The sequence below is a fragment of the Apodemus sylvaticus genome, chromosome 1 (assembly GCF_947179515.1).
Source record: "Apodemus sylvaticus chromosome 1, mApoSyl1.1, whole genome shotgun sequence".
Classification (NCBI taxonomy): Eukaryota; Metazoa; Chordata; class Mammalia; order Rodentia; family Muridae; genus Apodemus; species Apodemus sylvaticus.
This window is the reverse complement of record NC_067472.1, coordinates 82,484,914-82,512,827: the sequence shown is the minus strand read 5'-3', so window position 1 is coordinate 82,512,827 and position 27,914 is coordinate 82,484,914. Positions and strand designations below refer to the sequence as shown.

Below are 27,914 nucleotides of genomic sequence, written 5' to 3'. Positions count from 1 at the left end.
TCCTAACTAGAGGTGACTGTCCCCTTACCACACCCCACTGCAGCAAGCTGCTTTCTCCTCACCAGTGTGGAGAACCAGGGGTAGAGTCTCCAGTTGCATTAGCTCCCACTGCTGCTGAACACCCTGCCACACACTGAGGGCTTAAACGATACAAATGTATTATTAGCTTGCCATTCTAGAGGTCAAAAATTCAAAGCAAGATGGCTGGGCAGAGACTTGGGGGTCAGGAAGGCCAGGCTTTTTTCCGGACACTCAGGAGAATCCACTTCCTTCCTTCTCCAGCTCCTGGGAGCCACCCACATTCCTTGGCCTTTCCTGTACTGTTCAGGACAGACATGCAATGTACGCTCTGTGCTTTTCTTCCCAGTCACAGCTTCCTATCAGGACTGTCAGTGACTCCCTCCTTCCATGGCTACCGGCCCTGGGATGACAGTGAGTCCACCTGAAACCCAGTGTAATTGCCCTTTCCCAGCTACGTGGCGCCTTGGTTCCCTCTGCCATTACAAAGTCATGCATGCACAGTTCTGGGGACCACTGTGTGAGACCTCTAGGGATAGCAAGCATCCTTCTGCCAGCTACAGGTCCTAAATATAAACAGTGCCAAAGTTGAAGAATCCAATCTCAATGATAGATTCACAGAAATATAGAATCATGAATATGACACCCATCCATCCACACAGGTCTGACAGGCACATCTGAGGAGCATCCTCACAGGTCAGAACCCTCAGGCCTACTTCCCTGCTTTCATGGCCTACCTTGTAAATGCCCAGATGCACCATCACCTTTGAAACACACTGATGGTTACTACATGAAATTAAGGCAGTGCTTCCCAAGCCTCCCTTTCTGTGGAGTCTACTTGACTATGACTAAAGACGGGTCCAGAGTATCAACACTCATATCACAAACAGTTCTGCCAGGACTGTGGGACACATGTAAGAGCGCGACTGATAGCTGAGACACCACAGCTAAGACAGCCGGTGTATCTTAGGCACAGATGAGCTGTCTCAGCCTGTAGCTCCCTCAATTCTTGCATCAACTCTATGACGTAGGAGCCTCTACTACCTCCATTTCCAGATGAGCAAAGTGAGACCGTGGAAGGTAACTTGCCCATGGCCATACTGTTAGAGGCAGAGACTCTGAGCCAAACCCAGCATACCTCATCTAGAAGCCTTAACCCTTGTTTATCTCAGGGTTCAGCAAACTACATCTGTAAGCCAAAGCCAGTCTGAGAAGCTAAGAGGATTTTTATTAATTTTAAATAGTTTTTAAGAGAGGAATAATGTTTTATAGCACTTGAAATCCAAATGTCAGCATGTGTGATGTATGTGTGTGTGCATGCGCATATGAGTGCATGTGTGCATGTTTGTGATGGTCAGTGTTAAACTTTAACTTGCCACAACTTGAAATCACCTGAGAAGAAAGCAGCAGTTGAGGAACTGTCTATATCAGGCAGGCATGTGGGCATGTCTGTGGGTGATTATTTTGGTTGTTGATTGATACAGAAGAACCCAGACAGTTGTGGGCAGTGCCATTCCCTAGGCGGAAGATCCCACACCACGTAAAAGCAAGAAACAAGCCTAGAGCAAAAGCGGCAGCAATGAGCAGACAACATGGGCCATGTGTCTGTCTGCTCTAGACTGTGCATTTGAAATGATCATCCGCTTAAGCTCCCAGCTTAACTTCTCAAGGATAGACTATAATCTGGAATTTCAAGCTAACTAGACCTTTTCCTTCACCAAGCTACTTTGGTCAGGGTGTTTTATCACCACCACAGAAATGAAGCTAGGATAAATAAACACTGTCTATAAATAAAGTCTACTGGAGCACTGCCAGGCTTAGCACTGCCACCACCTACGACTGTTGGGGGCAGAGCTGAGTTAGTGTCATCATCAGAGCTCCAAGAACTCACTATCAGGAGGGCCTTTATGGAAAGTGCATGCCAACCTGGTCCATATCAGCAGCTCTGACCAGGCATGGCAGAGACCTGGGAAGCTAGTCTTCAGACCATTCAGTAGACTAGTATATAAGCTACTATCCACTACATGTTCTCAATATTTTGCATTATATTCAAAATGTGCCTACTAACTACAGTGAATGGTGGTGGCTGAACTGATACAGCTCTGAAGAGAGGCACATCTCGGGGCTGTCAATGGTGACAGACTGATGAGAAAGTGTGTGTCTCTCCTCCCCCTCCCCATCCATCAGGCACAGAGACAGTGGACTACCTTCAATTTGGTCTCTATTCATAAACAAACCTGAGGACAGAACTGAAATGAGCACCTCTCTCTCTAAGGAAGAGTTCAGCTAGTTTTCTTCTGGAAAGACCAGGGAGTAAATGTTCCAAGCTCGCAGACCACACCACTATGGTGGGCTGCTCAGCCCCACTGACAGTAGCCATAGATAACACGTGGACGGATTTGACTACGGCCCAAGACTTCACCTTTAAAAATGGATCCTTTTCAGTGTAGAGGCTCACAATTCTAAACAAGCAAACAGATGGGGCATCAACACTGACACCAAACACTAATGCCATCTCATGTCTGAGACCATACTGCTGCCTTCGTTTTATATACTCGCATGTTAGACCACAGTCCTGCCCACACATCACTTTGATATGTAACAACAAAAAAACTCTACCACAGAATGTTGGAATAATTTTTAATAAACCGATTTTACTTTTAGTTACCTAGAAACAAAACAGGGAAGCTATAGCTGCTCAAGAAATCCAAGTGTTCTACACAGCTGGAGACTGCACACATCATGATTGTATCCACAGGGAAATGACAGAGGCCAGGCTTACAGATAAGAAGTGGATCTCATCTCTATCTCTAGAAATTCAAGTGTGTGTGATCCTGTTACAAATGCTTCTAAAACCCAAAGAGCTGCAGGTCTGGGTGAGCTGCAGGCCTGGGTGAACTGCAGGCCTAGGTGAGCTGCAGGCCTGGGTGAGCTGCAGGCCTGGGTGAGCTGCAGACCTGGGTGAGCTGCAGGCCTGGGTGAGCTGCAGGCCTGGGTGAGCTGCAGGCTTGGGTGAGCTTTTACTGTTTCCTCTCACCAACTCTGCTGTCTTCTTGAGCTGCTAAAAAGGAATCTGAAATCTACTTAATTGGATTTTTAAAAATAAAGGCCCCTCTCATACTTTATACATCAAACGATTTGTTTCACATTCCACTAAATAGTTTGGAAAGTCCTGAGTTCACAGAACTCTAATGGGTCGCATGGGGGCAGGGAATTCCCATGCACGACATGTAAAAGTAAGGGTGTGTCTCCTGGAAAAGATCATATAGAGGATTTAAGCAACGGCCCAGGCAGAGAAAGCTAAGCATTCTACACTCTGAATTCCGAACCTAGGGTTTGTCCAGCTTCTCTGAGATGGAGCTAATCTCTTTACTTTTATTTTAACAGACATAATGCCTTATCAATCTTAACTCAAGCTTTTCAGATGATTATGGAATCCCAGGCAGTGTGACTAAACCCACCAGTCACACTTTATCGTTCTCTCACACAAGTGAGCATGTCCACAGCTTTCTGCGGGCTGGCTGGCCTTTTCCCCTCGGGCACATGAAATGGAATCTTTTGCTAGCCCTACTCTAACCACATGGTCTAAGTCTCAAAGCTCCACCAAAACTTCTTGCCTATGACAAGGTCCAAGGAAATGTCTCTGCCACCAGCATACTGTACTTCTCTCAGTGGTGTCCTAGAGGACTCCCCGAAGTTCCGCACCCCTAACACACTTACATGGTCTGTTTTCACCTGCTTGGACCTGGAGGAGAGTTTCAGACTGCTAAATTTCTTTTTGAAATCAGAAACAGGAAAAATCATCATCATCATCATCATCATCAACAACAACAACAACAACAAACATTCAAGTTACTGTAAGGCAGACAAGGCATGGAACACCATGGCCTAAGGGACAAGTTACAGGAAATGGACCTGTTTATTACTATGCAAGGCAACAAACAAGAGGCCAGGAAGAGCTGAAAACCACATAGAAAGTCACCAGCAGTCTGGGTGGGGCTCAGTGGCTGAATAATTGCCTAGCATATAAGAGATGTAAGAGGCTTTAGGTTCTATCCACATGGACAGACAGACACACAGACACACACACACACACACACACACACACACACACACACACACACACAGAGTGCCAAAAGACCACAAATTTAAATGCTCTTTAAGCTAACTCAGTGCTATTACATCTTGACTTTGGAAAGCAAATTTCCACAGAACTCAGGTTATAGATGATAACTCAGTTCCTGATTCTGCTCACAAAGCAGCTTTGGCACACTCAACTGATGCAAATGGCAGCCCTAGGAGGGGCCTATGGTTTTTAGTGAACCACACTAGATCCAAAGAATAGTGATGAAAAGAATAATACTAAAGATAAAAAGAGTTGCTATCACTCCTGGCACTTTGAAATCGGTCAGAAAAGGCCCCTGCTGGGCAGGCAGTAAGTGCATGAGCATCTGGTGGAGTGCAATGGCTATCAGTTCACTGGAAAAGGGAATGAGGGATGCTACTTGGAGTGATGAAAAATTTACCAGAAGTGAGTTGGACATGTAGAACAAGTGTCTCCTAATGGCAGTGTAATCACTGATGGATCAAACTCATGCACAGGTAGGCTGTACCGTAAGTACTCCATCACTGAACGACGGTGCACTGTGGGAGCATGGTGCACTTCTCACACATCTGTAGAGATGCTGCTGTAAACACACCCTTGCTGCCCACGACAGGAAAACAGCACAGACAATTACATCCAGGGTATATAGGACTAGATAAGGATTAAAGAGAATGGTTACCACTTTCCGTATTTACTACCTGTTCTAGTCTCATTTCTGTTGCTGTGATAAAATACCTTGATAAAAAGCAACTCAAGGGGAGGAGGTTAGAGGCCTACCTCTATTGTTCCAGGTTATAGTCCATCATTAGGGGAGTCAAGGTAGCTAATCACATAGCACCCACATATAAAATGCATGCACACATGCTCATGTGCTCACACTCAGCTCTGTTTCTTCATTCTTCCGCAGCCAGGGAGCCAAGCCAAAGGAATGGTGCTGCCCTCACTGGGCTGGCTCTTCCATAACTGAAGACTACCGTCTACAGTCACGCTCATGCGCACAGGCCAACCCAGTGCTGACAAGTCTTCACTGAGATTCTCTTCCTAGCTGATTATAGATGTGTCAAGTTTTAACTAACACTAAATCATCACAACTACATTTTTCATTGTTATTTTAGAATGTACTTCTTAAGTTGGGTGACACACACCTTTAATCCTAGAGGCAGAGGCAGGAGGACTGCTGAGTTGGAGACCAGTCTGGCCTACAGAGTAAGTTCCAAGACAGCCAAAGCTATGTAATATAGAGAGACCATGTCCTAAAAAAGGAGAGGGAGAGGGAGGGGGAGGAGAGGGGGAGGGGAAGGGGAAGGGAGAGGGGGAGGGAGAGGGAGAGGGGGAGAGGGAGAGGGGGAAAGGGAAAGGGGGAGAGGGAGAGGGAGAGGGAGAGAGGGAGAGGGAGAGGGGGAAAGGGAAAAGGGGAGAGGGAGAGGGAGAGAGGGAGAAGGAGAGAGGGAAAGGGAAAAGGGGAGAGGGAGAGAGGGAGAGGGAGAGGGGGAGAGGGAAAGGGAGAGAGGGAGAGGGAGAGGGGGAGAGGGAGAGGGAGAGGAGAGGGAGAGAGGGAGAGGGAGAGGGGGAGGGGGAGAGAGAGAGGGGGGGAGGGGGAGAGAGGGAGAAGGAGAGGGGGAGGGGGAGAGGGAGAGGGGGAGGGGGAAAGGGGGAGGGGGAGAGGGAGAGAGGGAGAGAGGGAGGGGGAGGGGAGAGGGAGAGGGAGAGGGGGAGAGGGGGAGAGGGAGAGGGAGAGGGAAAGAGGGAGAGGGTGAGGGAGAGGGGGGAGGGGGAGAGGAGGAGGGGGAGAGGAGGAGGGAGAGGGAGAGGGGGAGAGGGAGAGGGAGAGAGGGAGAGGGAGAGGGAAAGGGTATGTATACATGTGTGTGTGTGTTATAGCACTTTGAGCACAAGTGGAGGCCAGAGGTCGGTGTCAGGTATCTTCTCCACAGCCCTCTGCCCCCCCCCCCCGCCCCCGTTCATTCCTTTGTAGAAAAAGCTCTGCAGCTGATCCCCAAGCACAGTTGGCATGGGGCAATATGGTAGTAGAAGTCTTAGGGACAGCAGAGTCTCAGCAGTGGAACCCTGAAGTGAAAGCTGCCAGGTACAAGGCTAGCCTAAAGCCTGTCACATACTAAGCAGAGAGCACACTCTTCCTAGCTCAGTGCTTTCTGGAGTATATCTCAAGCATGTGACTGGGGGTTGGAACCACTCTCTTGCCTTCTTTACTTCCAGGAAGTCACCCAGTGATAAGAGTCTGAGTTTCATTTCAAGAAAAGAGATGGATTTAAGTTGTGACAGGAACCAGGAAGTAGGTCTGTGAAACCAGATGCCCTTGACTTTCTGTGTCTATTGTGTAAATTGGAAGTCATTATAACTACCAACAGAAGTAAAAATAGTAATACGGCCATACTGGTTACTCAGAAACACAACTCTTTCCTTTTTTACATATGTATTCAGATGGGTCTAGGAAGGGGTATGGACAAAGCCTTGTGGAAGTGTCTGGATTCAGCAAGACAGGGCAGGGATCTGACTAAGATCCCTGCTATTTTTGAGGAGCACCATGAGATCTTTGCCATCTAAGGACCCAGGGTTGATCCTTCCAATGAAAACACAGGTTCTGACTGTGGCATACAAGAACAGAGGTAGCGACTGACTCCAGCCTCTCAGCTGCCAAGGCACATTCAAGAGCATAGACACAAAGCCAATGGTAAGTGGCCATTTCAACAGGTTAATTAGCATAGCAAAATCATTGTCTATACACTACTCACTCAGGAAACCTTTCAGAAAGACCAGGGGGTAGGAGGGCCAGGGTTTATAAAAGACTTGACCAGATTGCTGATATTATCATTCAGAAAGGTCTCAGGAGTGGGGGTGTGGCTCAGTGGTAGAACCCTTGGTTACCAGTGCAAGCTACCCCAGTACTACAAAAGAAAGTTTAAAAACATAACGTGTGACATTGTCATTTTTATGAGGATACTCTCAATACACTAATAAGATGATAGAAACCTTGACAGCCCAATCCTTACTTTAGGAGGTTGACACCCACTAGAATGACACCATGTCACCAGCCTCTGAGCCTCAAGAAGAAACCTCAGCACTAAACAAAGTTGTGTTTTTCTTCTATCCTCACGGCAAATTCTGTTGCTGCTATCACCACAAACTAATCATATGATCTAAAAGTACATCTTTACCTTCCAGCCCTCATTTTATTTATATTTGCACGATCATTCCCACGCTAAGAATGCTTCAATTAGATAGTCAAAAAAGACAATATCCAAACCTGCTTTGAAAATGCAGGACTGTCTCTACAAACATTTCAAGACAGGAGAGGTACTGAGAAACTGAATAGCCGAGCTCATCCAGGTTTCTACAGTGACCACAAATCAGAAACAGCCCAGAAGGTTCCAAGAGGAACATGCTCATGAAATGAAAGGAAAATCTGTTGACTTGGAAAACCGGGTAAGGCTGTGCTGAAGGAGTGAACAGGAAGGCCCTGGGTGTGGAACACTATAAATCTTACTCACTTTTTCTAAAGGTCGGGTAGTGCTTGGTAGATGAATACTACTACAGACACTCGAAACAGAAAACGCATTTCAAACACATGGCTTGCTCTCAAAAGGATCCACAGAATAACTTAATGGGAACTGAGTGGGGCCATGCAGTGGCACTGAATCCAACCACAGCTGCCATCATGCACATTCACACAACCTTTCATGATTCAGCCATTGAATAAATATTTGTTTAGTTCCCTTCTCTGAGCCCATCGTGAGTAAGAGATATGGCCCCTGTCCTGACAGACTATCGAGGAAAATGAACTATTTTCTTCTAGGCAATGAGCACTCTATCGGGGAAGTCACAGAATCCTGGACTGTGAGCTCTACTGAGCCCATTATTGTGGGCTCTATGTGATCCAGGTGTTCTGTCTGAAATAATTCCACTAAACCCAAAATAATGGTATTATTATCCCCATCCTATAGGTGAGGAAACTGAGGCACAGGGAAATAACTTGCCTAATTTTAGCAGTGGGGTCTGAATCTGGACAGCATCATTATAAAGATCCTGCTATAAACCATCTAATATACTCAGGATAGCCTTGGGAGTGGTACTATTACTATACCCAATTCACAGGTAAGACTCCTAGGCACATCAAGTTTACTAACTTGCAAAACAGGGGCTGTGGCACAGTGGCAGAGTACTTGCCTAGCATATACAAGGCCCACGGTTCAATTGTTTGTACAGAAAAATCCAAAAAACTCTTGTAGAAAAAAATTAAGAAACAGGAAGAAACTTGAACACAGATCCTGGATATGGAAAAGGCTTTCCAAAAGAAGTGACTTCTGAGATGTAATCTAACGGGAGGGCTGTTGGATATAGTACACGTGACTCGGCCAGTGCCTAAGCAGAGGTGCAAGTGTGAGCCGAGGTTAGGTCTTAAGCTTTAATTACTGTGCTAAGGGATCCATAAAACAAAAGTGCCTGTAAGCCCTGCCCAAGGACAGACACTTCCTGAAATGCTGGAGGCTATTGTTTTAGGTTTTCACTCCCCTAAACAAGTTTGTTTGACCCAACTGAACCAGAAATGTTTGATCATATGTAGAAGGGAGGTTATGTAGGCAGGAAGTACGTCAGGGTATGCTGGCCTGTGATTGGACCTGATGGGAAAAACATAGCCTTATGGGTTTGCCTTTATAAGCCTCTGCAAAATGTAACTCCTCACCATTTGCTGGAATGGCAATTCTGGAATGGTCTTGGCTATAATCCACCATCCTGGCTAGCATTTAATTAAAACTTGCTTCAAATTTTACTCAAAAAAGTGGAACTGGTCTTCCTCTCATGATTCTCAGGATTAACCTATGGGGTTGCCAAAGTCAGAGAGCAAGACAATCTATCCAGAGAAATCTCCTATCCTGGCCTTATGCTGTGCAGAGGCTGTGCTGGCTCTTGTGCTGGCTTATGCTCAGCACACTGCTGAGGGGACTGGCAATGTCAACATACATCAGTTCCTCTAGGACAACTATGGCAAAGGAATACAAAGCCTGCTGAGGAACAATGGGAACCTGAGAGAAACTGTGTCTCTGGACCTTAGAGTGAGGATCAGGCAGCAGTCCTCCACAGAAGGAGGGGAGCTGAGGGAGCCCTCAGTGCATGGACACAGGCCTGCTATTCTGAGGCAAGGCAGCAGAGACAGGATAGATAAGACCTGCCCAGAGGGAACTATGCTAAGCAACAACTAAGCCAAGACCCAACTGCAAGCTAAATCAACACTTGCAGCCCAGCAGAAGGGGCGCGCCATTCTCACCCTTTGGCCAACATTTGGCCACAAACAACTAGGAAAAACCCAGAAGGTATCATTATGACAGTCAATCCAACTGAACTCTGAAGCAGCAAAGGTACTGGCTCAAACTGTCATGCAAGAACTTTAAAACAATATGATAAATGTATAAAAGGGGTTAGTAAAACGGAAAAAAAAAAAAAAAAACCAACTCATGAGCAGATGTGGGATCTGGCAATGTACAGGAAGTCTCCCAACTAAAACACAGCAAAAAAGAAGTACAATAAAGTGCCCAGGATCTAAAGGATAAAAACCAAAAGTCTATCATGCACGTTATTAATCCCAGGTAGGGAAATGTGGGAACAGGGATGTTGTAGAGTCAATATCTAAGAATTTTCTAAAAAACAAACCGAGAAGAGGCTGGAGAGACCAGCCCCTGAAGTCTTACAACTCCTATAGGAAATAGAACCTAAACTCCCACAAATTTCTCTGGAAGACACCTCCCAGGAACACACTGGCTCTTGAGGGTGGGGCCTATGCCTAAGAGCTAAGCCTGGAGCCAAGTTCAGCCACCACAATGGCTGGAGCAACCTTGAACAAACCTCACAGCAGTCAAGAGCACAGGAGTGGTGGTCAGGGGCTGGCACTGGTGTAGCAGGCTGGGTACCCCATTTAGGCTTGTAGCTCCGACTCTGAGTGGGGGGACGCAGAGGAGCACTGCAGGGCTTGCTGGCTCCCAGCTTAGCAGAGGAAACACAGGTCAGGCTCAGGGAGAGACTGCTCTTGGGGAGAGGTGGAGGGTGCTAGCAAACACCCAATGGCCTCTCTTGATGCCCCAACCACTCACACATGGTCACAAGACAGACAGATAGACAGGCAGGCAGGCACAAATAGACAAATTTTTTAAATGAATGATAGTAAGCTAAAAGTCCAACAAGCCCAGAGAACCCTAAAGCTGGATAATACAGAGAAAAATATCAGTATTTTCTCTATATTCACCAACAAAAACTGTTGTTGATACCAAAGACATGGAATAAATCTTAAATGTAGATAGGAGGAAAGGACACACAGGGAACAAGGAAAAGAATCAAGGCTGACTTGCAGAAACACTAAGGCCAAGGGACCAGAACAGCATCCTGAAGTCCCGGAGAAAATGTATTTAGGGAGACAACAACCAAAAGGTCATCTCCAGGAGCCCCCATTTACCCCTGGAGTAGGGAAGAGAAGGCAGATGAAGAGAAGCCAGGAGGGAGTCTCCTAGGGAAGGATAGCAAAGAGCTCTCACAACACAAGCCAACTCCAAAGAGGCTGCACCCAGACCCTCCCCCAGAGAGTGGCAGAGAGATCTTCCAGAAGGTAGCCCTGCTCCAGGCCGGCATCTTGCTATCATGCTTTCAACCCCACTATTCAAGCAGAAACCCAAGGAACAAAGAAAGAGCTTGAAGATTTCTGTCTACTTTTCAGGAGACTTTCAGAATAGAATGGCTTCTGAAAGATTACCAATTTCTAACTCTTAAGAACTTCTTTCTCTGGTGTCTGAGGTCCTGGATAGAGAGGTCCTGGGATAGAGAAACTTGGGCTGCTAGCCGGCTAAACTCTTTAAAATTTTAATATTTCTCAAACCTAACACTCCTGGCATTTTGATGTAGGTAATTCCTTCCTGTGGGGGCTGACCTGAGCACTGTGAAGTATTTCATAGCATCCTGGCCTCTCTACCCACATAGCAATGAGTGACAATGTGTTCCATTCTCTCCTCCTCCACAGCAGTCACAGAAAGAATGTCTGCAGATACTCCCAACCATCCCTGAGACGGGGGCAGGGCAACACTGCCCTCAGCATTACAATTCAGAAAGGTGTGTGTGTCTGTAGGAGGACAGAAGTGTCTTACTCAAGGTAATTGTTGTAGCCCACAGTTCAGTAGGGATTGTGTAATTGCGAGCCCTGGGTCCTGGGGAAGCAGAGGGTGTAAACACTTGCTTTACCTTCTGTCCACATCTGACTTCTGCTTCTGAACATGTCACAGTGAGATAGACTTTAATTTCTATGAACTCTGCATTCTGTTCGGTTGCCCGCTTTTCATTAAAGGCTAGATATAATTGCATTTCTGAAGTTTAGTCTAAAGTCCTACTGGCTTGATCTGGCAAAGAATGAATGAACAGACTGTCCTTACTTCCTTGTCCAGGGACCTTCTTCTTAATCGGTACACCTGGAACTTTTGCTAAATGGCTTCCATTACCCCATTCCCTTCCCCCAACCAAGATTTTTTTTTTTTTTTTTTTTAAATGTCAGAGCTGGAGACATGGTTCAGTGGTTAAGAGCACTGGCTGCTCTTTCAGAGGACCAGGATTCAGTTTCCAGTACCCACGTGGCAGCTCACAACTGTCTGTAACTCCAGTTCTAGGGGATCCAACTTCCACATACAGACATACATGCAGGTAATAAGACATAAATAAAAAGAAACAAATCGTATTTTAAAAATGTCTCTTATAAGCGGTGGCGCACGCCTTTAATCCCAGCACTTGGGAGGCAGAGGCAGGCGGATTTCTGAGTTCGAGGCCAGCCTGGTCTAACAGAGTGAGTTCCAGGATAGCCAGGGCTACACAGAGAAACCCTGTCTCGAAAAAAAACAAAACAAAGCAAAACAAAAAAAAGTCTCTTATAGCATTTAATGGATTTAAACAGGGGAGAAAAACTAAACATATTTAGCCAATCATTTCCAACTAATGCTGTGGTTCTCGACCTGTGGTTGATACTCTGGGGGTCGAACAATCCTTTCTCAGGGGGTCGCCTAGGACCACCAAAATCATAGATATTTACATTTTACCATTCATAACTGTAGCAAAATTACAGTTATGGAGTAGCAATATGATAATTATATGGTTGGGGTCACCACAACATGAAGTATATTAAAGGGCTCCAGCAGGAAGGTTAAGAACCAACTGAATTGACGTGTCCCCCAATGCTCCACATTTCTCTGCTGAGTTTCAGAGATGTACCAGGAGGTAAAGACAGAACTTCAATGTGCTGTGCAGCTGCAACATACCATTGTGGTCATTATATACCTAAGACTGTCAAAAATCAATTTGTAGCTGGGAGTGGTCGTGTGTGCTTTTAATCCTAGGGAGAGAGGCAGAGGCGGATGGATTTCTATATAGTGACTTCCAGGACAGTCGAGGCTATACAGAGAACCTATCTCATAAACAAACAAATATCACTTCATGAAGTCAGATGATGAACTGGGAGGAGAGGGAGGCAGGGCATGGAGGGCTTGATCTCCAGGATTGCTGGGAAAATGTAGCATTTCAGCATGAGTTATCTAGATGCTGTTCAAAAGGGATATTAGTTTTCTCTTGCAATCATTCAAGTGTTCTAGTACAGTGCTGGTCCCTGATCATGCTAAGTAGGAGCATGGATACCTCCCACTAGTCCCCAAATATTTACAACTATTCCAGAACCCTGAAGAAAGAACCTAAAGCACCCATAAATTTTTCTGGAAGCCTCTTCTTCCTAGGAATGTACTGGCTCTTTAGGATGGGGAAATATGTCTAAGAGTTAAGCCTGGAGCCACATCTAGCCACCCCAAAGACCTAATCAACCATGAACAAATTACTTGGTATCTCTGTGCCTGTGCTTATTAGAAAAGGACGAATACTTGAAAGATTCAAAGAGATAGATGGGCAAAGTGCCTGCTTCCTAGAAAACAAGAAAAAACGGATGTACCAGGTCTAAGATCTGTGCCTGTCTTACTGGCAAAAAAGGACCAGACAACCATTTCCCAGGATTTGCTGAGTCTAAACAGGCTGGCACATGACTGGATTTGAAACAGTGCTGACATCTAGTAAATCAAGTATTAGCTATCATTACTGTAGTTGTTCTTCCAGAAAGTTCTCCAGGCAACTGTGTAGAAGAAGTGAGAGGGATCACATATTGAAGGCTGTGCCAGATGGTTTTATGTCAACTTGACCCAAGCTAGGGTCATCGAGAGAAGTCTGTCCTGGAACTCACTATATAGAAACCCACCTGCCTCTGCCTCTGCTCCCTGTCCATAAGACTGGGCCACAGAAACGTCTACTGGACATTTTCTTTCTTTCTTTCTTTCTTTCTTTCTTTCTTTCTTTCTTTCTTTCTTTCTTTCTTTCTTTCTTTCTTTCTTTTTTGTTTTTGTTTTTTTGGATTTGGTTTTTTGAGACAGGGTTTCTCTGTGTAGCACTGGCTGTCCCGGAACTAACTTTGTAAACCAGGCTGGCCTTGAACTCAGAAATCCACCTGCCTCTGCCTCCCAGAGTGCTGGGATTACAGGTGTGTGCCACCATCGCCCTGCGGACATTTTCTTAATTAGTGATTGGTGTGGGAGAGCCCAGTCCATTGTGGGTGGTGCCACTCCTGGGCAGGTGGGTTCTTTAAGAAAGCAGGCTGAGCGAGCCAGTAAGAACATGCCTCCATGGCCCCAGTATCAGCTCCTGCCTCCAGGTTCCTGCCCTGTTGGAGTTCCTGTCCTGACTTCCTATGATGATGAACAGTGATGTGGAAGTGTAAGCCAAATAAACCCTTTCCTCCCAAGTAGCTTTGGTCATGGTGTTTCATCACAGTAATAGTAAAGCCTGGCTAAGATAGAGGCTAAGGAAGAAAATATCAGAAGCCATAAAAAAGATGGGACTCAGGTGAGAAGGGGAGAGCCTAGACAAATAGGCTGGCATTCTGCAGCAGGGGCAGGGAAGCGCTCCAACTGGATTGAGCAGGAATGGATCCAATGGTAATAAGCAGCACTTGTGAGAAGTAGGAACCTCACACAACCACCAAGAGCATCTACTGAATACCTGTAGGACATGGCAAGCTTCATTCTGAGAAAGCATCTCAGAGATCTAATGGGGGAAATGGTATCAGCCCTGGATATATTGAGTTCCAAGGACCTGCAGACAGGCCAGCAGGCATGTCCACACATCCAAGGGAGATCCACAACAGGGGACAGGAAAGAATCCCTGCAGAAGGAAGGAAGATGCCAGAAGAGTTGCTAAGAAACCAAGGCTGAGTGACAGGTGGCAGGAGAGCTGAGGTCAGACGCAGATATGGGTTGAGGCTGGGATGAAGGACAGTACATGGGATGGCGAAGTCGGCTGAGACCCCTCAAAACCCACTTCAATGGCGTTTCCTATATTTGTCTAAAAGTGAGTATTGTTATCACTTCCTTTCTAGTTCCTAGAAAAACTGATTTAAAGATTTCATCTCAGGGCTGGGGAGACGGCTTAGAAATTAAGGGTACTGACCGCTCTTCCAGAGGACCTGGGTCTTGTTCCTATGCAGAGGACAACTCATAATCATCTGTAACTCCAGTTCCAGAGGATCCGGCACCACCTTCTGGCCTCCATGGGCAGCAGCACATATGTGCTACAGGACACACATGCAGTCAATAGTCATACGCATGAAATAAAAATAAATAAGTAAATGGGACATGGTGGCACAAGCCTTTACTCCTAGCACTTGGGAGGCAGAGGCAGAGGCAGAGGCAGGAGCATAGGCCCACCTGGTGTATGAAGTCAGTTCCAGGACAGACAAGGCTATGCAGAGTAACCCTGTCTCAAAAAACCAAAATAAATAAATAAAATTTTTAAAATTCAACTTCAATTGGTTTGGGATCCATTCATTAAAATAGTATTTGTTAGGTGCCTTCTCTAAGCTACAAAAATAAGCCAAATGGGTCTCAAAGGTCAAGATGCAGGCCACTGACCAGAAGTCATTATCAAGAGGGGAGGAAAAACTTATCAACCAAGAAGACAGAGTTCTGTGCAAGGGAGGGGGCTGGGCAGGCAGAGCAGAAGAGTGAGACCGGGCCCGGGAAGTGAGGATAAAGATGCACCTGCCGAAATGACATGAACAGAGCCTGCAACTAGACCATGAGCCAGCAGCAGCCTCTAGTCTCTGAAAACTGGGGAGGTAAGCAAGGGGAACAGGCGTGCCTGTCGTGATAAAAGGGAAAGTCTGGCAAAGGCACTCGGAGATGGACTGGGAACCAGAGCCAGTGATGGGAAGGAAGGACTAAGGCCCAATGGAGCTGGAGGTGGTAAGGTTTAGCAGTGCCAACCTGCACAACTGGACTCTTTCTGTGCTACACCCCACATTCCAGGTACAGGAGAGAAGCCAAAGTCAGACATTTTGCAGGAGAGATGAAAGGAAAGGCCAGCTGGAATAAGTCTTGAAAGTGAAGTCCAAGAGGAAATGGCATGACTGACTCAGTCACACCAGAAGCGCTGAAGGAACTTCACTGAAGGAAGGGGACTCTAAGAAGGGACAGATAGGGGTCTGTACTGGCTAGTTTTGTGTGTTAACTTGACACAGGCTACAGTTATCACAGAGAAGGGAGCTTCAGTTGGGGAAGTGCCTCCATGAGATCCAGCTGTGGGGCATTTTCTCAATTAGTGATCAAGTGGGGAGGGCCCCTGGTGGGTGGTACCACCTTTGGCCTGGTGTTCTTGGGTTCTATAAGAGAGCAGGCTGAGCAAGCCAGGGGAAGCAAGCCAGTAAGAAACATCCCTCCATGGCCTCTGCATCAGCTCCTGCTTCCTGACCTGCTTGAGTTCCAGTCCTGACTTCCTTTAGTGATGAACTGTAATGTGGAAGTGTAAGCTGAATAAACCCTTTCCTCCCCAACTTGCTTCTTGGTCATGATGTTTGTGCAGGAATAGAAACCCTGACTAAGACAGGGTCAGAGTAGACAAAGAATCAGCATGACATTTCTAGAAGTGCTTTAAAATCCATTTCTATCCCCAGCAGTAGTGTGCAGCATGCCCTCCCAGCCCCCAAAAGCAGCACACCATTATCTTGCATACAATTTTGCAGGTGAAAAATTGAATCTTAAACTTTGCATTTCTGAGAACAGTCGCACCAGGCATGGTGGTGACACCTTTAATCCCAGCACTGAGGAGGCAGAGGTGGACAGACCTGTGAGTCTGAGGCCAGCCTGGTCTACACAGACTCACTTCAGGCCATCCAGAACTACATAGCAAGGTGCCATCTCAATAAAACAAACAAAAAGAAGAAAGAAAAAAGAGTCCCATCCATTCCTAGTTATCTGCATGCAACCATGAGTGTTCTATTTCATCTGCTCATTAAGCCAGTGTTCTTTAAAGGGAGAACTTTACACACTGGGATGTTAGCCCTTAGTTGTGGCTACTCTTTTTTTCTAAAGAGCATGTAACATAGCATTCATTATGAAACCACAACAGACAAGGCTACCTATTTTGTGATTCCGAGGACCAAAGCTAAGGCCTTGAGCACCTAGGCAATTTTGAGCTCTGCCCAAAATTTATCTATTGTTCTTTCCCTGTACTTTCATGCCAAGCCACAAAATATATTCTGTGATAAGCTGTTTTTGTTGCTATTAATTTTTGTTGCTATTAATTTTTCCTTATATTGGACATGGAACTAGTGGCTTCAAGGATGCTAGGTAAGTGCTCTAAAACCGATCTGACCCCAGCCACTGAATAAAATTCTTGATCCAGTTGGGATTTACTTTGGCATATGATGGTGAGATGATATCTAACCTGAGTGGTCCACAATCAATGCTAAACTAACTTGTCTCATGCTATTTCCTCGATGTCTTATGATACCTCTTACTTATGTGCCAATGTTTTAAACATACTGGGACTTATTCTACTGCAGTGTCAGAAGTTGTTGGAGCACAGCACAGGGGCTGACCAAGCTGAGGTGAAAGAGAGAAAAGAAGCAGGGTAGGGAGAGGGGAAAGGAAGGAGGAAAAGAGAAGAATGGAGGAAGAGAGAAGAGGGAGAAGAGAGAGGAGGGAATGAGAGAGAGAGAGACAGCACAGACAGTATGCTTGCTGGCAAGATGTGACATCAGTACAGTGGTGCCTCAGCTCCCTGGGCTGGGAGACACCCTAGAGTCTGGTCTTTAAGGACAATGCAGTCAACTAAGTGCAAGAAAGCTCATTCTGTGAGGAAATAATTGATGACTATGAATTCTCATCCCTGAGAGGACACTTCTCCTTGGGCGAGCAACAGAAACCCTAAGTAAGACAGGATTCAAGCATTCCTCATCATGGTTCTGCACAGCCAGGTAGGAACAGGGAATGCAGCGCAAAGCCAGCCAGGGGAGCAGCAACTCTGCTTCCAAAAGGAGGAGAGAAGAGGGCAAAGGAAGAAAGAAGGAAGAAAGAAAGAAACAGAATAAAAAAAACCAAACAACAGATATAGTGTATACACACACACAAAAGATATAATAAAATGATCAGTTGTAACTAGTCAACTATACACAGCACAGTAATAACACCCAGGTTAACCAATAAAAGTAGTTGGGTTCTCAAGAACAGCAAAACACTTGAGAGGCAGGTACATAAAAGTCTGTATACATAAAAAGTGTCGCGTCCAATCTCCCTATGGTCCCAGAAAGATTTGCATCTACCAAGTCTCCCTGAGGCTCTGATTCATAAGCAGAAGATATTAAAGGATGGAAAATACAGAGTACCATGTCCCCTAAGGTTATTTCTGTCCTGTTACAACTCTGTTGCCACCTAGTAGCTCCAACAGCTTGTCATATGAAGCCCAGGTGCTCTGTATCCAGAGAAGCCCTAACTGAACATATTCCCCTGGCCCCAGGCACATGCCAGAGACCCCTGTGCTACAAGGAACACCTTGAATCCTCGCAGTCCCATATGCCATGAGTAGAATACTTGGGTGTGTTCGCCCAGGTCTGGCTGCACTTGGTTTCAATCAGCCACTTCAGCCCATACATCTGCAAGTATCCAATAACCATGTGAAACCCAAGCTGGTGGAGTTCTAATGTTTACACTGACATGTGACAATTAGTTCGAAGAATCTTCATGCACCTCTCAACATTTGTTGAATATTTGTGTTCACCTGAGTTCCTCTTGACTTGCTCCAGGACTTACTCCAGGGTTCAAGCATTTATGAAGCAAACATTTGATGAACTCATGTGAAAGAGCATGAGGAACTAGAGAAGAAATGCTAATGAAACATTAAAGGAGAGATCAGATGGATGGCAAGACCAGAAGCCATCTCTGATAAGGCAGACACCTAAAAAGGAAAACTGGGAAGGAGTGCAAGGGAGATATTTCTTAAGACAATCACTACCCAATAACAATTCAGCCACAAACTTGCAACCAACGACAGGGTGTGACCCAGGGTCACCAGCCCTTTTACAGCTGACGGAAAAGGTCTGGACACTGTTTTCACGTCAAACACGATCTCAACTTCATTTGATACAGGTTTTCCACAGCTCTGTCCGATCTCCTAGAATTTCTCTTAGACTCATGCTAGTCCAGAACCCATTACCCCACACAATGCACTGCTGTGCTCCTTAGGCCAGTAGAACTAGTTGGAAGACAATCTTATGTCTTCCAACTGAGAGGCTAAGGTGACAGGAGAGATGGATGTTCATCAAGAACAGACACCACATGAAAGGATAAGAAGAGAAAGCTGGAGATGGTGACAGCAGGATTCAAAATGTGGGGGAGAAACAGGACATGTAAAATGTCTGGGGCAACCCCAGCTGGTGGCATTTGCATCCATGGGGAAGGAAAATAAATATCTGTTCTGTTTTATGGTTGTGGAAACAGAACCCCAGAACTCATGAATTTCCCACAAGTACTCACTAGTAAGCTACTTCCCCCGGCCAGCAAACTCAAACTGACAACAGTTTCAGTTCTACGGACCACACAGATTACCTTTCTAATTTTCAACCCTACCACTGTAGTATGTGACTGTGTTAGTTGCAAAAAGCCTTTGACAAAACAGGATGGATCAGATTCAGCAAAAATCTAGTGATCCCTGGTTTAGGGAAGTTAAGAATATGAGGTGAATTTAAGGATGAAGGCTATGAGTTCAATGTCTGCAGCACACTTAGTGAGAGACTAAATGTTGGAGATTAAAATGGGGGTATCACCTAGGAGTGGAGTCATGCCAGAACCAGAGCATAAAACTGCAAATCATCACCCAAGAGGTGAGAGTTTCTGGGCTGAGATCACCTAGGGGTGTGGTTTAGGAAGAGAAGAGACCAACAGTGCTTCCTGGTCCCTATACAGTTGGCCTTTCCCTATACATTTGGCCTTCCCTGTATTCCCATCTGCAGATCCAACCAACCTAGGTAAGAAATATTTGGGGGGTGGGTGGGAAATTGATTCTGATCTGAATAGATTTTCCGTTATCACGATACCCTAAAATATACAGCATAACACTTATTTATAGCATTTACAATATATTAGTTATGGTAAGCCATCTAGAGATGATTTAAAGAATGCAGAACAACTTCAATGGCTATGGGCACACACTATGACACTTTATGAGACGTGAACATTTGAGAATTTGAGAATATGTATGGGGCCTAAGCCAATTCTAAAGGTGCCCAGTGACAAATATACAAGGATTCTGCAGTGTGCAGTCATTAAGGTCCGGGAAGGAAGGAATAGCATAGCACACCCTTAAGTCATCTTTTTTAAGAGCAGGGCTCCTCTTGTTGGCCATGGTGAGGCAAACCCTTAGTCCCAGAGCTTGGAAGGCAGAAGCAGGCTGATCTCTGAGAGTTCGAGGCAATGGTGTACATACCGAGCTCCAGGATAGCCAAGGCTACACAGAGAAACCCTGTCTCGAAAAAAGTGGGGGGAGGACTCCTCGGATTTTAAAGATTTAGTTTTACTTCATGTGCTTTGCCTAAATATATTCACGCACATCGTGTATGTGCTGCGCCTCTGAAGGCCAAGAGGCTGCACTGGGTCCTCTGGGACTAGAATTACAGACAGTCGTGAGTGCTAGGAACCCAGTCCTCTGAAGAGCAGCAAGTAATCTTAAGGTCCAGTGCTCTTTTTAAAGGAGGGCTTCCATTCCCTTTTCTAAGGTAAATAACTTTAAAGTTCAGCTGGTAGTGCTAGATTAAAAGGAAATTCTCCAATTGGCTAGAAAGGAAGGCAGTTCTAAAATAAAATACCTACCAACCTTTTTTATTTTCTTCTTAGTATAAGCTACTGTATATGCAAGAAAATACCATATATGTAAAAAACCAAAACAAATAATGACAAAACAAATTAGCCATCTACATCTTAAGAAGCAGTTTAGTCCTAACTCCACAGACTACGTTTCATGCCACAAGCATTAGTCTCTGAGTTGGAGGTCAAGGCAGACAGCCCAAGGCCAGATAAAGTTTGCAGATATGTTTTCTTTGGCCTACACGGATGGAATTTTTTTTTTTCTTTTTCCTTGCTAACATTTAAGCGTCATAAAACTTTGCAGGAAAATCAGCATTCTGGAGCATCATTAAAAATGGGAGTTGTGGGGCTGGAGAGTTGGTTCAGCTGGCTACAATACTTGCTGTTCTTGAAGAGGACCTGGGTTCAGTTCCCAGAGCCCACATGATGACTCATAGCCCTCTGGAACTCCGGCTCCAGGAGAGCTGATGCCTTTTCTGCCCTCCACAGACTCTCAGGTATGTGGTGCACATAGATATGCACAGGCACATACACGTATACAACATATGGATGTGTATGTGTGTCCCTCTTTTTAAAAAAGGGAGTTGTGGCTAAACCGTATGTACATACTCCAAGGCAAAAAGTGGCCAGAGCTGAAAGCAGCCCCTCTTTAAATGGACGAGCGCTCAACAGCCCCACACCTGACTCCCACCTCAGTTCTTTATCTGTCCTGCACTTGAATGGGTGAGCCTTGCTCGTACACTATTAACTGTAGTTTTCAATCTCTTGGAGTATGGGAAACATTATTTGAAATAAAAGATTTACAGACAATCACATAGGTACATTACTAAAACTAAAAATAGAGCCACAATCCTTTTTATTTGGGGAGGACAAATATAAAAAGAAGCTTGAAACCCACTGACTATAAACTTGACCTGTGGTGGCAAGAACATACCATGCATAGATAGCACATTTTTATATATCCTTTGGGGTAATTATATATAATTACCTATATATATAATTATAGGTTTTGCCTATAGTATATGCATATTTACCATATGGATATATGCAATGCAATTGCAATTGCATATTGGTATATGCAATATATAGCCAGATTCAGCTGGAGGTTACCTATAACACCGCCACACACGCACACTGCTTCTCTAGAACCTGAAAAGTTCTCAATTCTGAAACTCATCTGGAGCTGACACAGAAGAATCCTTGTCATCACAGCACAAGGAAGGCTGAGCAGGAAGATCAAGAGTTCAAGGCCACCCTGACCTATACAGCAAGACCTCTTCATCAAACCAAAGATCTCAAGGGTTTCACATCTGGAATCATGGGTCTTTCTGCCTTCAGGAAATTATATGAACAGTAGATATGCAATAACTTGTTTCAATGGATTTTTACTTGGTTACCATGGTATCCACCTACATTAGAACGATATATCCAAAATATTCCATAGTCTGGCATAGAGCACCCTTCATTACAAATGCAAACCATGAAGGGTTCTCCCCAGCACCAGGACCTTCTGTCACTAGATGATTCATAACAGTGTCCCATGCAGGGTGGTGGTGGCGCACGCCTGTAATCCCAGCACTCTGGGAGGCAGAGGCAGGTAGATTTCTGAGTTCGAGGCCAGCCTGGTCTACAGAGTGAGTTCCAGGACAGCCAGGGCTACACAGAGAAACCCTGTCTCGAAAAAACCAAATCCAAAAAAACAACAACAAAACAAACAAACAACATGGGGGGGAGGGGAGCAGATTTTTATATACCTGTCAATAAGCTGTTTGGCATTCTAGAATTCCACAACCTGCAACCCACCCAAGGTGGCCTCAGAAAGCCTAAGAAGATGCTTAGATAGAGATCCTTTCCCTATCCTGCTGTTATCAGAGGCTGGATGGAAGCCACTGGGCTTGGTACCTTGCTTTCCTCAGACGCCCCTGTTCAGGGCCCTGAGGAAAGGTAGAACAAATCCCAAGTGAGGAAAAAAGCTTGTTAAGTCAGTGAGAAATACAGAGTGTCCCCACAGGCACAGCAAGGAGCTGCTATGTGACAGGCAGGCACAGGTAATGAACTCTGCCTCTCGGAGAAGTTTTATACAATGGTACCAGGGGTAGGTACATCATGGTACCACTGTGACATCAGCAGGTAGCCATGTACTTTGACTGAAAATTCCTATTGCTATAATGGACAGCTACCTCTGCTCCTAGAGAGAGTCCTTAGATCTTGATGATCAGGAAGAGGTCAGCAAGGAATAGAAAGAGATAAAACCTGTTAGCCATGGACTACACACACAGGGAGCTGATGACCACCCCAATGGGAACGCTGTGGCTTGCTTCAGGACCTGTACTGGACAGGGATATCAGATCCTGACAGAATTTCCAAGATTCTTCTAGAAGAAGCATGAGATCCATATTTTTCAGATGAAGAGTATTAATTTTATAAAGTGATAATAAGCGTATACATATCAAATAATGCAAAGTGCATACCTCTGTGACCTGCAAGCCAACAGTCTGCATCTTTGGCTGCATCATTCATATCTCTAGAACATTAAGGAGGACTAAGTCTGGGTTCTAAACCTCGCATGAATGTGGCTGGTACTGTATAATTCTTTGTAGTTGGCACTGTTCAGCACTGTGTTGCAGCCAGCAGCAACTCCCGCCCCACCTATCCAAGTAATGAGCATCAAGAAGGCTGGGATGTGGCTCAGTGGTAGAGCGCCTGTCCAAATCAAAGCTTCGAATGGCATCTAGCTACTGCCCAGGGTCCCCTGAGGAAACACGGCCTCAGGAAGCAAGCCACTATTACAGTAACACCCAACTCACAGCTCCCAAGATTTGATGAAGGCAGCACTGAAGAGAAATCAAATACCATACATGTCTGCTTCAAAGTCAGAACCTGGTTTGGATCCACAACTCCATGTACCAGCTCTTTGACCTCTCTGATCTCCGGCTTCCTTATTGTTAAATCAGGAATAAACAACACCACCCCAGAGCTGCGCGGAAAGTGCAGCGGGTTCCTTATGAGAAGTGCTTAAATGATCGCGGAAGATGTTCAAGACATTTGTTCATAGACACACCACCTTTCCTGGTGAAAAGCAGCCTGACTTCTGTGGTCAGAAATATATGAGCTGCAGAGGCGGAAGGCCCACACCATGTCCTGTGTGGGTCACCAAGTAGGTGTGCCAGTCTGGCAAATCATTTGTCCTCCTTCATAAAATTTAAATGGTAGTCACCGTGGGTGAAAACCAGGCCAGGTGCTGAGGCATAGCCCCTGGTAAGACACACCACGGTAGAAAGGTGAAATGATTACTCTGTCCCTAGTAAAGATCTCAGCAAATGAGAAAGAGCTCTGCACAGAGCCAGAGAACCAATGGCGCCACGGTGTCAGGTAAAGAAGGAACCAGGAAGTGGAAACTTCCAGGTCCTCTCAGATAAGCAGTTGCTAACACAGCCACAGACCACATCTGGCCCTAAAATTTTTTGTGTAGTGTAATGTCATAATACTGCTGTGCTTGTTTGGGTTAAATATCAGCTAATGTTCCCCAAAACTTACATTTTAGGCACAGAGGATGGGACCCACATTCCCATAGACACCCCTCCACCTTCTTATTAGACCATGGCCCTTCAGGTCCTCTCCGGTCCTTCCCTGGACCTTGAGTTGCCAAATGAAAGCACTCAGAACAACTCCTATCAGGGCAGACTCCCTGCCAGGGGTGGACTCCTAGTTACACCTGTCCAGTTCCTCTCTTGACACATAACGGCTCCTAACTTCATACTCCTTATCTTCCTGTACAGCCTCCTCTAGCCAGACATTTGCCCACCATCACCCCTGATTCCCTGCTGCACCATCTGCCCTCTCTAGATTATCTGAAGCCAAGAGTGAGAGAATGCTTCTCCTTTTCCACAGCCAGACTGCAAAAGCTTGACAGGGCTTTTCTTGCTTGCCTAATCCGTGTCTGCCCATTCTCCTGCTGGTAATAGTGCCCCAGTTTACCTTAGGGAACTAGCACTCCTCCCCTCTCTATTTGGGTGGGGTTTAGTCCATTCCATTACCCAGGGAAGGCATGTGACCCAGAAACAGAGCCAGTTGGGACTTTGGCCACAGTCACAAAGTATTCTTTTCCTCTGAGACTTGCGCTGAGGATAATGGAAATCTGTGAACAGAGCCTGTCTCAAGAGTGAACGGTCCAGAATGCCCTGAGATCCCAGCCCTGGGAAGGCTGGAGCAGGAGGACTGGGAATTCTGGGCTATACAGTGAGATTGTCTCAAACAAAAGCACTCCTATGCCTAGACTCCTGCTCACAGGCCAACAAATTCCTTTCTGCTCAGGCACCTTGAATTATTTTTTTCTTCACCAGAAGAGACCTAATTCTTACAAGAAAGGCTGAAAGAAGTGTGTGGAGGGGGAAGGAAAGCAAAGGCTCTGCTCACACCTCCCCAGAGCAGCTTTTATGAGCTCCTGCACCCAGTGGCAGGCAGGTTCTCCTCTGCGCACCTGCCATCCTTCTGGAAGTGCTTATCTTATGTTTATAATTACTTGGGGTTTGCCTATCTCCTCCAGATATCTACTGAGAAGCTCCAGGGCAGAGATCTTGTTTGTATTGGTTTTTGGTTCTTTAATATTGAACAGTGGTATTCAGTGTAGCCTCACTCAGTGCTCACTGCATGAGACTCAACAAAGAGCAGGTGGCAAAAACACCCATCCCACTACTCTATTTTAGGGCACCCACCTCGTGAGACCACCTCATAAGCCTTGCCCGTTCTCTGCACACAAACTGCATCATGGCAGCTCATTCTTTCTAGGCATTACTAATCCTCAACCATGCCAGTCCCATGAAACTTTTTGGTGGAGTTACCCACGAGCATTCTATCATATAGAAATTCCTCACTGCAAACTAGCACCTAGAGTTCCACAAACTGATAACAGTGGATGCCCACATAAGTAAACTTCTTCTCTCTCCAGATCACAGCTGGGAGAAATCTGGGCTAGAAAAGCATTCTTCTTTACCCAAATACACCCACAATCTGCTTCTGATACGTACCAACCATCTGGCTCACTGAATAATAATTCTCAGTTCTGTTCTCCATTTTTCTTCCTACCCCCTTAGAGTTACTTAAATAGGGAAAACACAAACACACACACACACACACACACACACACACACACACACGGAGGTTATCTAGGAAATCAACGACAAGAGAGCGACAAGTTTTCTCCCCAGTAAAAACAGATGTTCTGACTTTAGTCTCATGGCTGCCACGCCCTTACAGCTCTGTAATAGCTGCAGCTTCCCCTGGCATCTAGCAATAAAGACTTTCAAACAGAGTCAAAGGTCAGGGCCAGAATTACTGTCCCAGTATGAATCACTACCACTCCATCCTGTTCATATTTTCCCAAACTTAATCCCCCAGCACCAGGCAATGTAGGACAAGCTAGAATCCTGGAATTGACAATTTTGACAGGTCATCTGTCATGGGATGGGAGTCACAGACCCAGGGAATCAAAGACTCTCACGGTGCTCAAATAGCCAACACAAGCAGGTAAAGAGGCAGTTTGATTAGAGAAAGTGGGTAGCACATGGTATCAAGATAGTGCCCATCTGAGACACCAAGGATCGTCTAAGGGTACAGAGACGGAGAGAAGTGAAGAATGAGAAAGAGGTTATCTATCAGCTAGGTGTGGTAAGAGAGGCTTCTGGGAATTCCAGGAAGAGGATAACATATAAGAAACATAGGCCTCCTGTGGAAACTGAAAGTGGGCAAGTATGGCCAGAGGCTAAATGCAGGAAGAGAAGCTAAGGAGAAACAGCGGCCCACAAAACCCTAACCAGCTTTCAAGACACAAAGCGCTCAGAACTTTGCATAAAACCAGCAACTTTTCCTTGTCCCATACAGTCTAAAACCTAATAAATAAGTAACAATTTAACAAAGACATTGTGGCATCCACTAAGTTTCGATTCTGCCATGCATATCTGAAAGGTGTACAAGACTCAAGAGGCATTATCATTTCTCGTACTATTTCTTTTTCACGCCACTAGGATTACTTGCCTCCATCCTCCTCTTTCTCTAACTCTACAAGCAACAAAAAAACTAGGCATGTCTGGGTTTAAGGGACAGGGACTCAGTCTGGATAAAGGATACCAAGATTACATGGTGGCAGGATTTTTTTCTTTTTTTCTTTTTAGAAACTCAGTAACAAAACTTAGCAAAAGGTTGAGGGAAATGAAACATTGTAAAAAGCAAATTTAGAAAGCCCAAGAGGAAGTAAAAGTATTTTCCTACACATAAAAAAAGAAGTGTCTCACGTGCTTCAACCAAACTAAACTCCCCTTAACTGCTAAGGGAGGAGGGAAAGACCGAGAGCTGTGAAAAAAAAATCCATCTATCTCCGTGTAGAATAAACAGCAAATTGGTTCACGAAGCACAGCTATCCGCCCTGCAAGACCTTGAAATATCTGTTCCAGATAGCACAGCACATGACAACAGCCTCCTGAAAGCTCTAAAAACCGCAAATCGTTCCTGTTCTACAGCCTACTCATCTACTGTCCCTCCTGTATTCTTTCATTTAAAAAAAAAAGTTTCTTGTCAAGCACTCACGCAGTGTCACAAAATACCACATCCAAGGTGAGAAAAGGCATCCTTTTCGCTTTCTAGACCTCAAGAACTCACAGCAAATCCCCAAAAGCCTGGATTTTGAGACTGCACTTCTCGATTCCTTCACAGAGGGGAGGGAGGCTGAATTTAACTGGGCAAGCCACTCTAGTCTAACAACCCTTGGGTTCCTAGTGACCAGCAAGCTCTTCCCGGGGGAAGGCTGCAACAGCGGGTCAGCGGGGAGAGCCTGAGAACACCGGCCCCAAAGCTGCGCGCCTGGCACTGCGCAAGGCTCACAAGTTTACGGAGTTTTCGCACCAGGTGGCGGAACTCCGGCTGGCGGGGACAGGGAGAAGTAAAGACTCTCGTGGGTCTCCCGAGGACGATGCTCCTCGGGGCAGGACAATGGGCAGCGCCCAAGCCGCAGCTTGGCGCAGACCCCCGCCCCGCGGGGCCCAAGGCCCGGCCGCGCCCCGCTCTCCAGGCTGCCGGGCTTCTCGCGCGCAGGACCGGCCCGCCCCCCGCGCTCCCCTCGCCGGCGCGCCCCGCGCACTCGCCTGCCGACGGTCTGGTTGGCCAGCTGCTTCATGCGGTTGAATTGCTTCTTCATGGCGGCGGCGGTGGCGGCGGCGGCGGCAGGCCGCGGGGCTCGGGCCGAGGAGAACTAGGGAACCGTCTGGCGGGTCCTACCTACATCGCTTCCCAGCCCCGGAGGCGGTGACGGAGGCTACGATTCGGCCCCGCCCCCTCTCGCGTCACTTCCAGCGCCGCCGCCCGCCCCTTCCACGAGTGGGGCCGAGCCGAGCTGAGCCGAAAGAGGCCGAAACCAGAGAGGTGGAACAGGTGCGGACCGACCCAAGATGGGTGGAGTTAAGCCGACCAGGGCGGGGACCAATGAGGCCGCGCCGAAGTGGGTGGAGCCTGGCCTAACAGAGCCGAAACCAGATAGGTGGAGCCGAGCTGCGGCCGAAACCAGAGAAGTCAAGCAGAGCAGGACGGAGCAG

At 46.1% G+C, this 27,914-nt stretch overlaps 1 protein-coding gene across 5 annotated transcripts in view; it reads right to left on the bottom strand.

Annotated features, from left to right (window-relative positions):
• Arhgap17 (Rho GTPase activating protein 17) overlaps positions 1-27,677 on the bottom strand; it is an 85,082-nt gene extending 57,405 nt beyond the window's left edge. For 2 of the 5 annotated variants that reach the window (XM_052199765.1, XM_052199774.1), the window contains exon 1: positions 27,468-27,671. In XM_052199765.1, coding sequence (XP_052055725.1) covers positions 27,468-27,520 — 53 coding nt within the window. In that variant the 5' untranslated portion in view covers positions 27,521-27,671. Of the gene's footprint in view, positions 1-27,467 lie in introns of all 5 variants that reach the window. The other 3 variants (XM_052199793.1, XM_052199799.1, XM_052199784.1) reach the window with 2 other exon arrangements.
• Between the last annotated feature and the right edge of the window lie 237 nt (positions 27,678-27,914).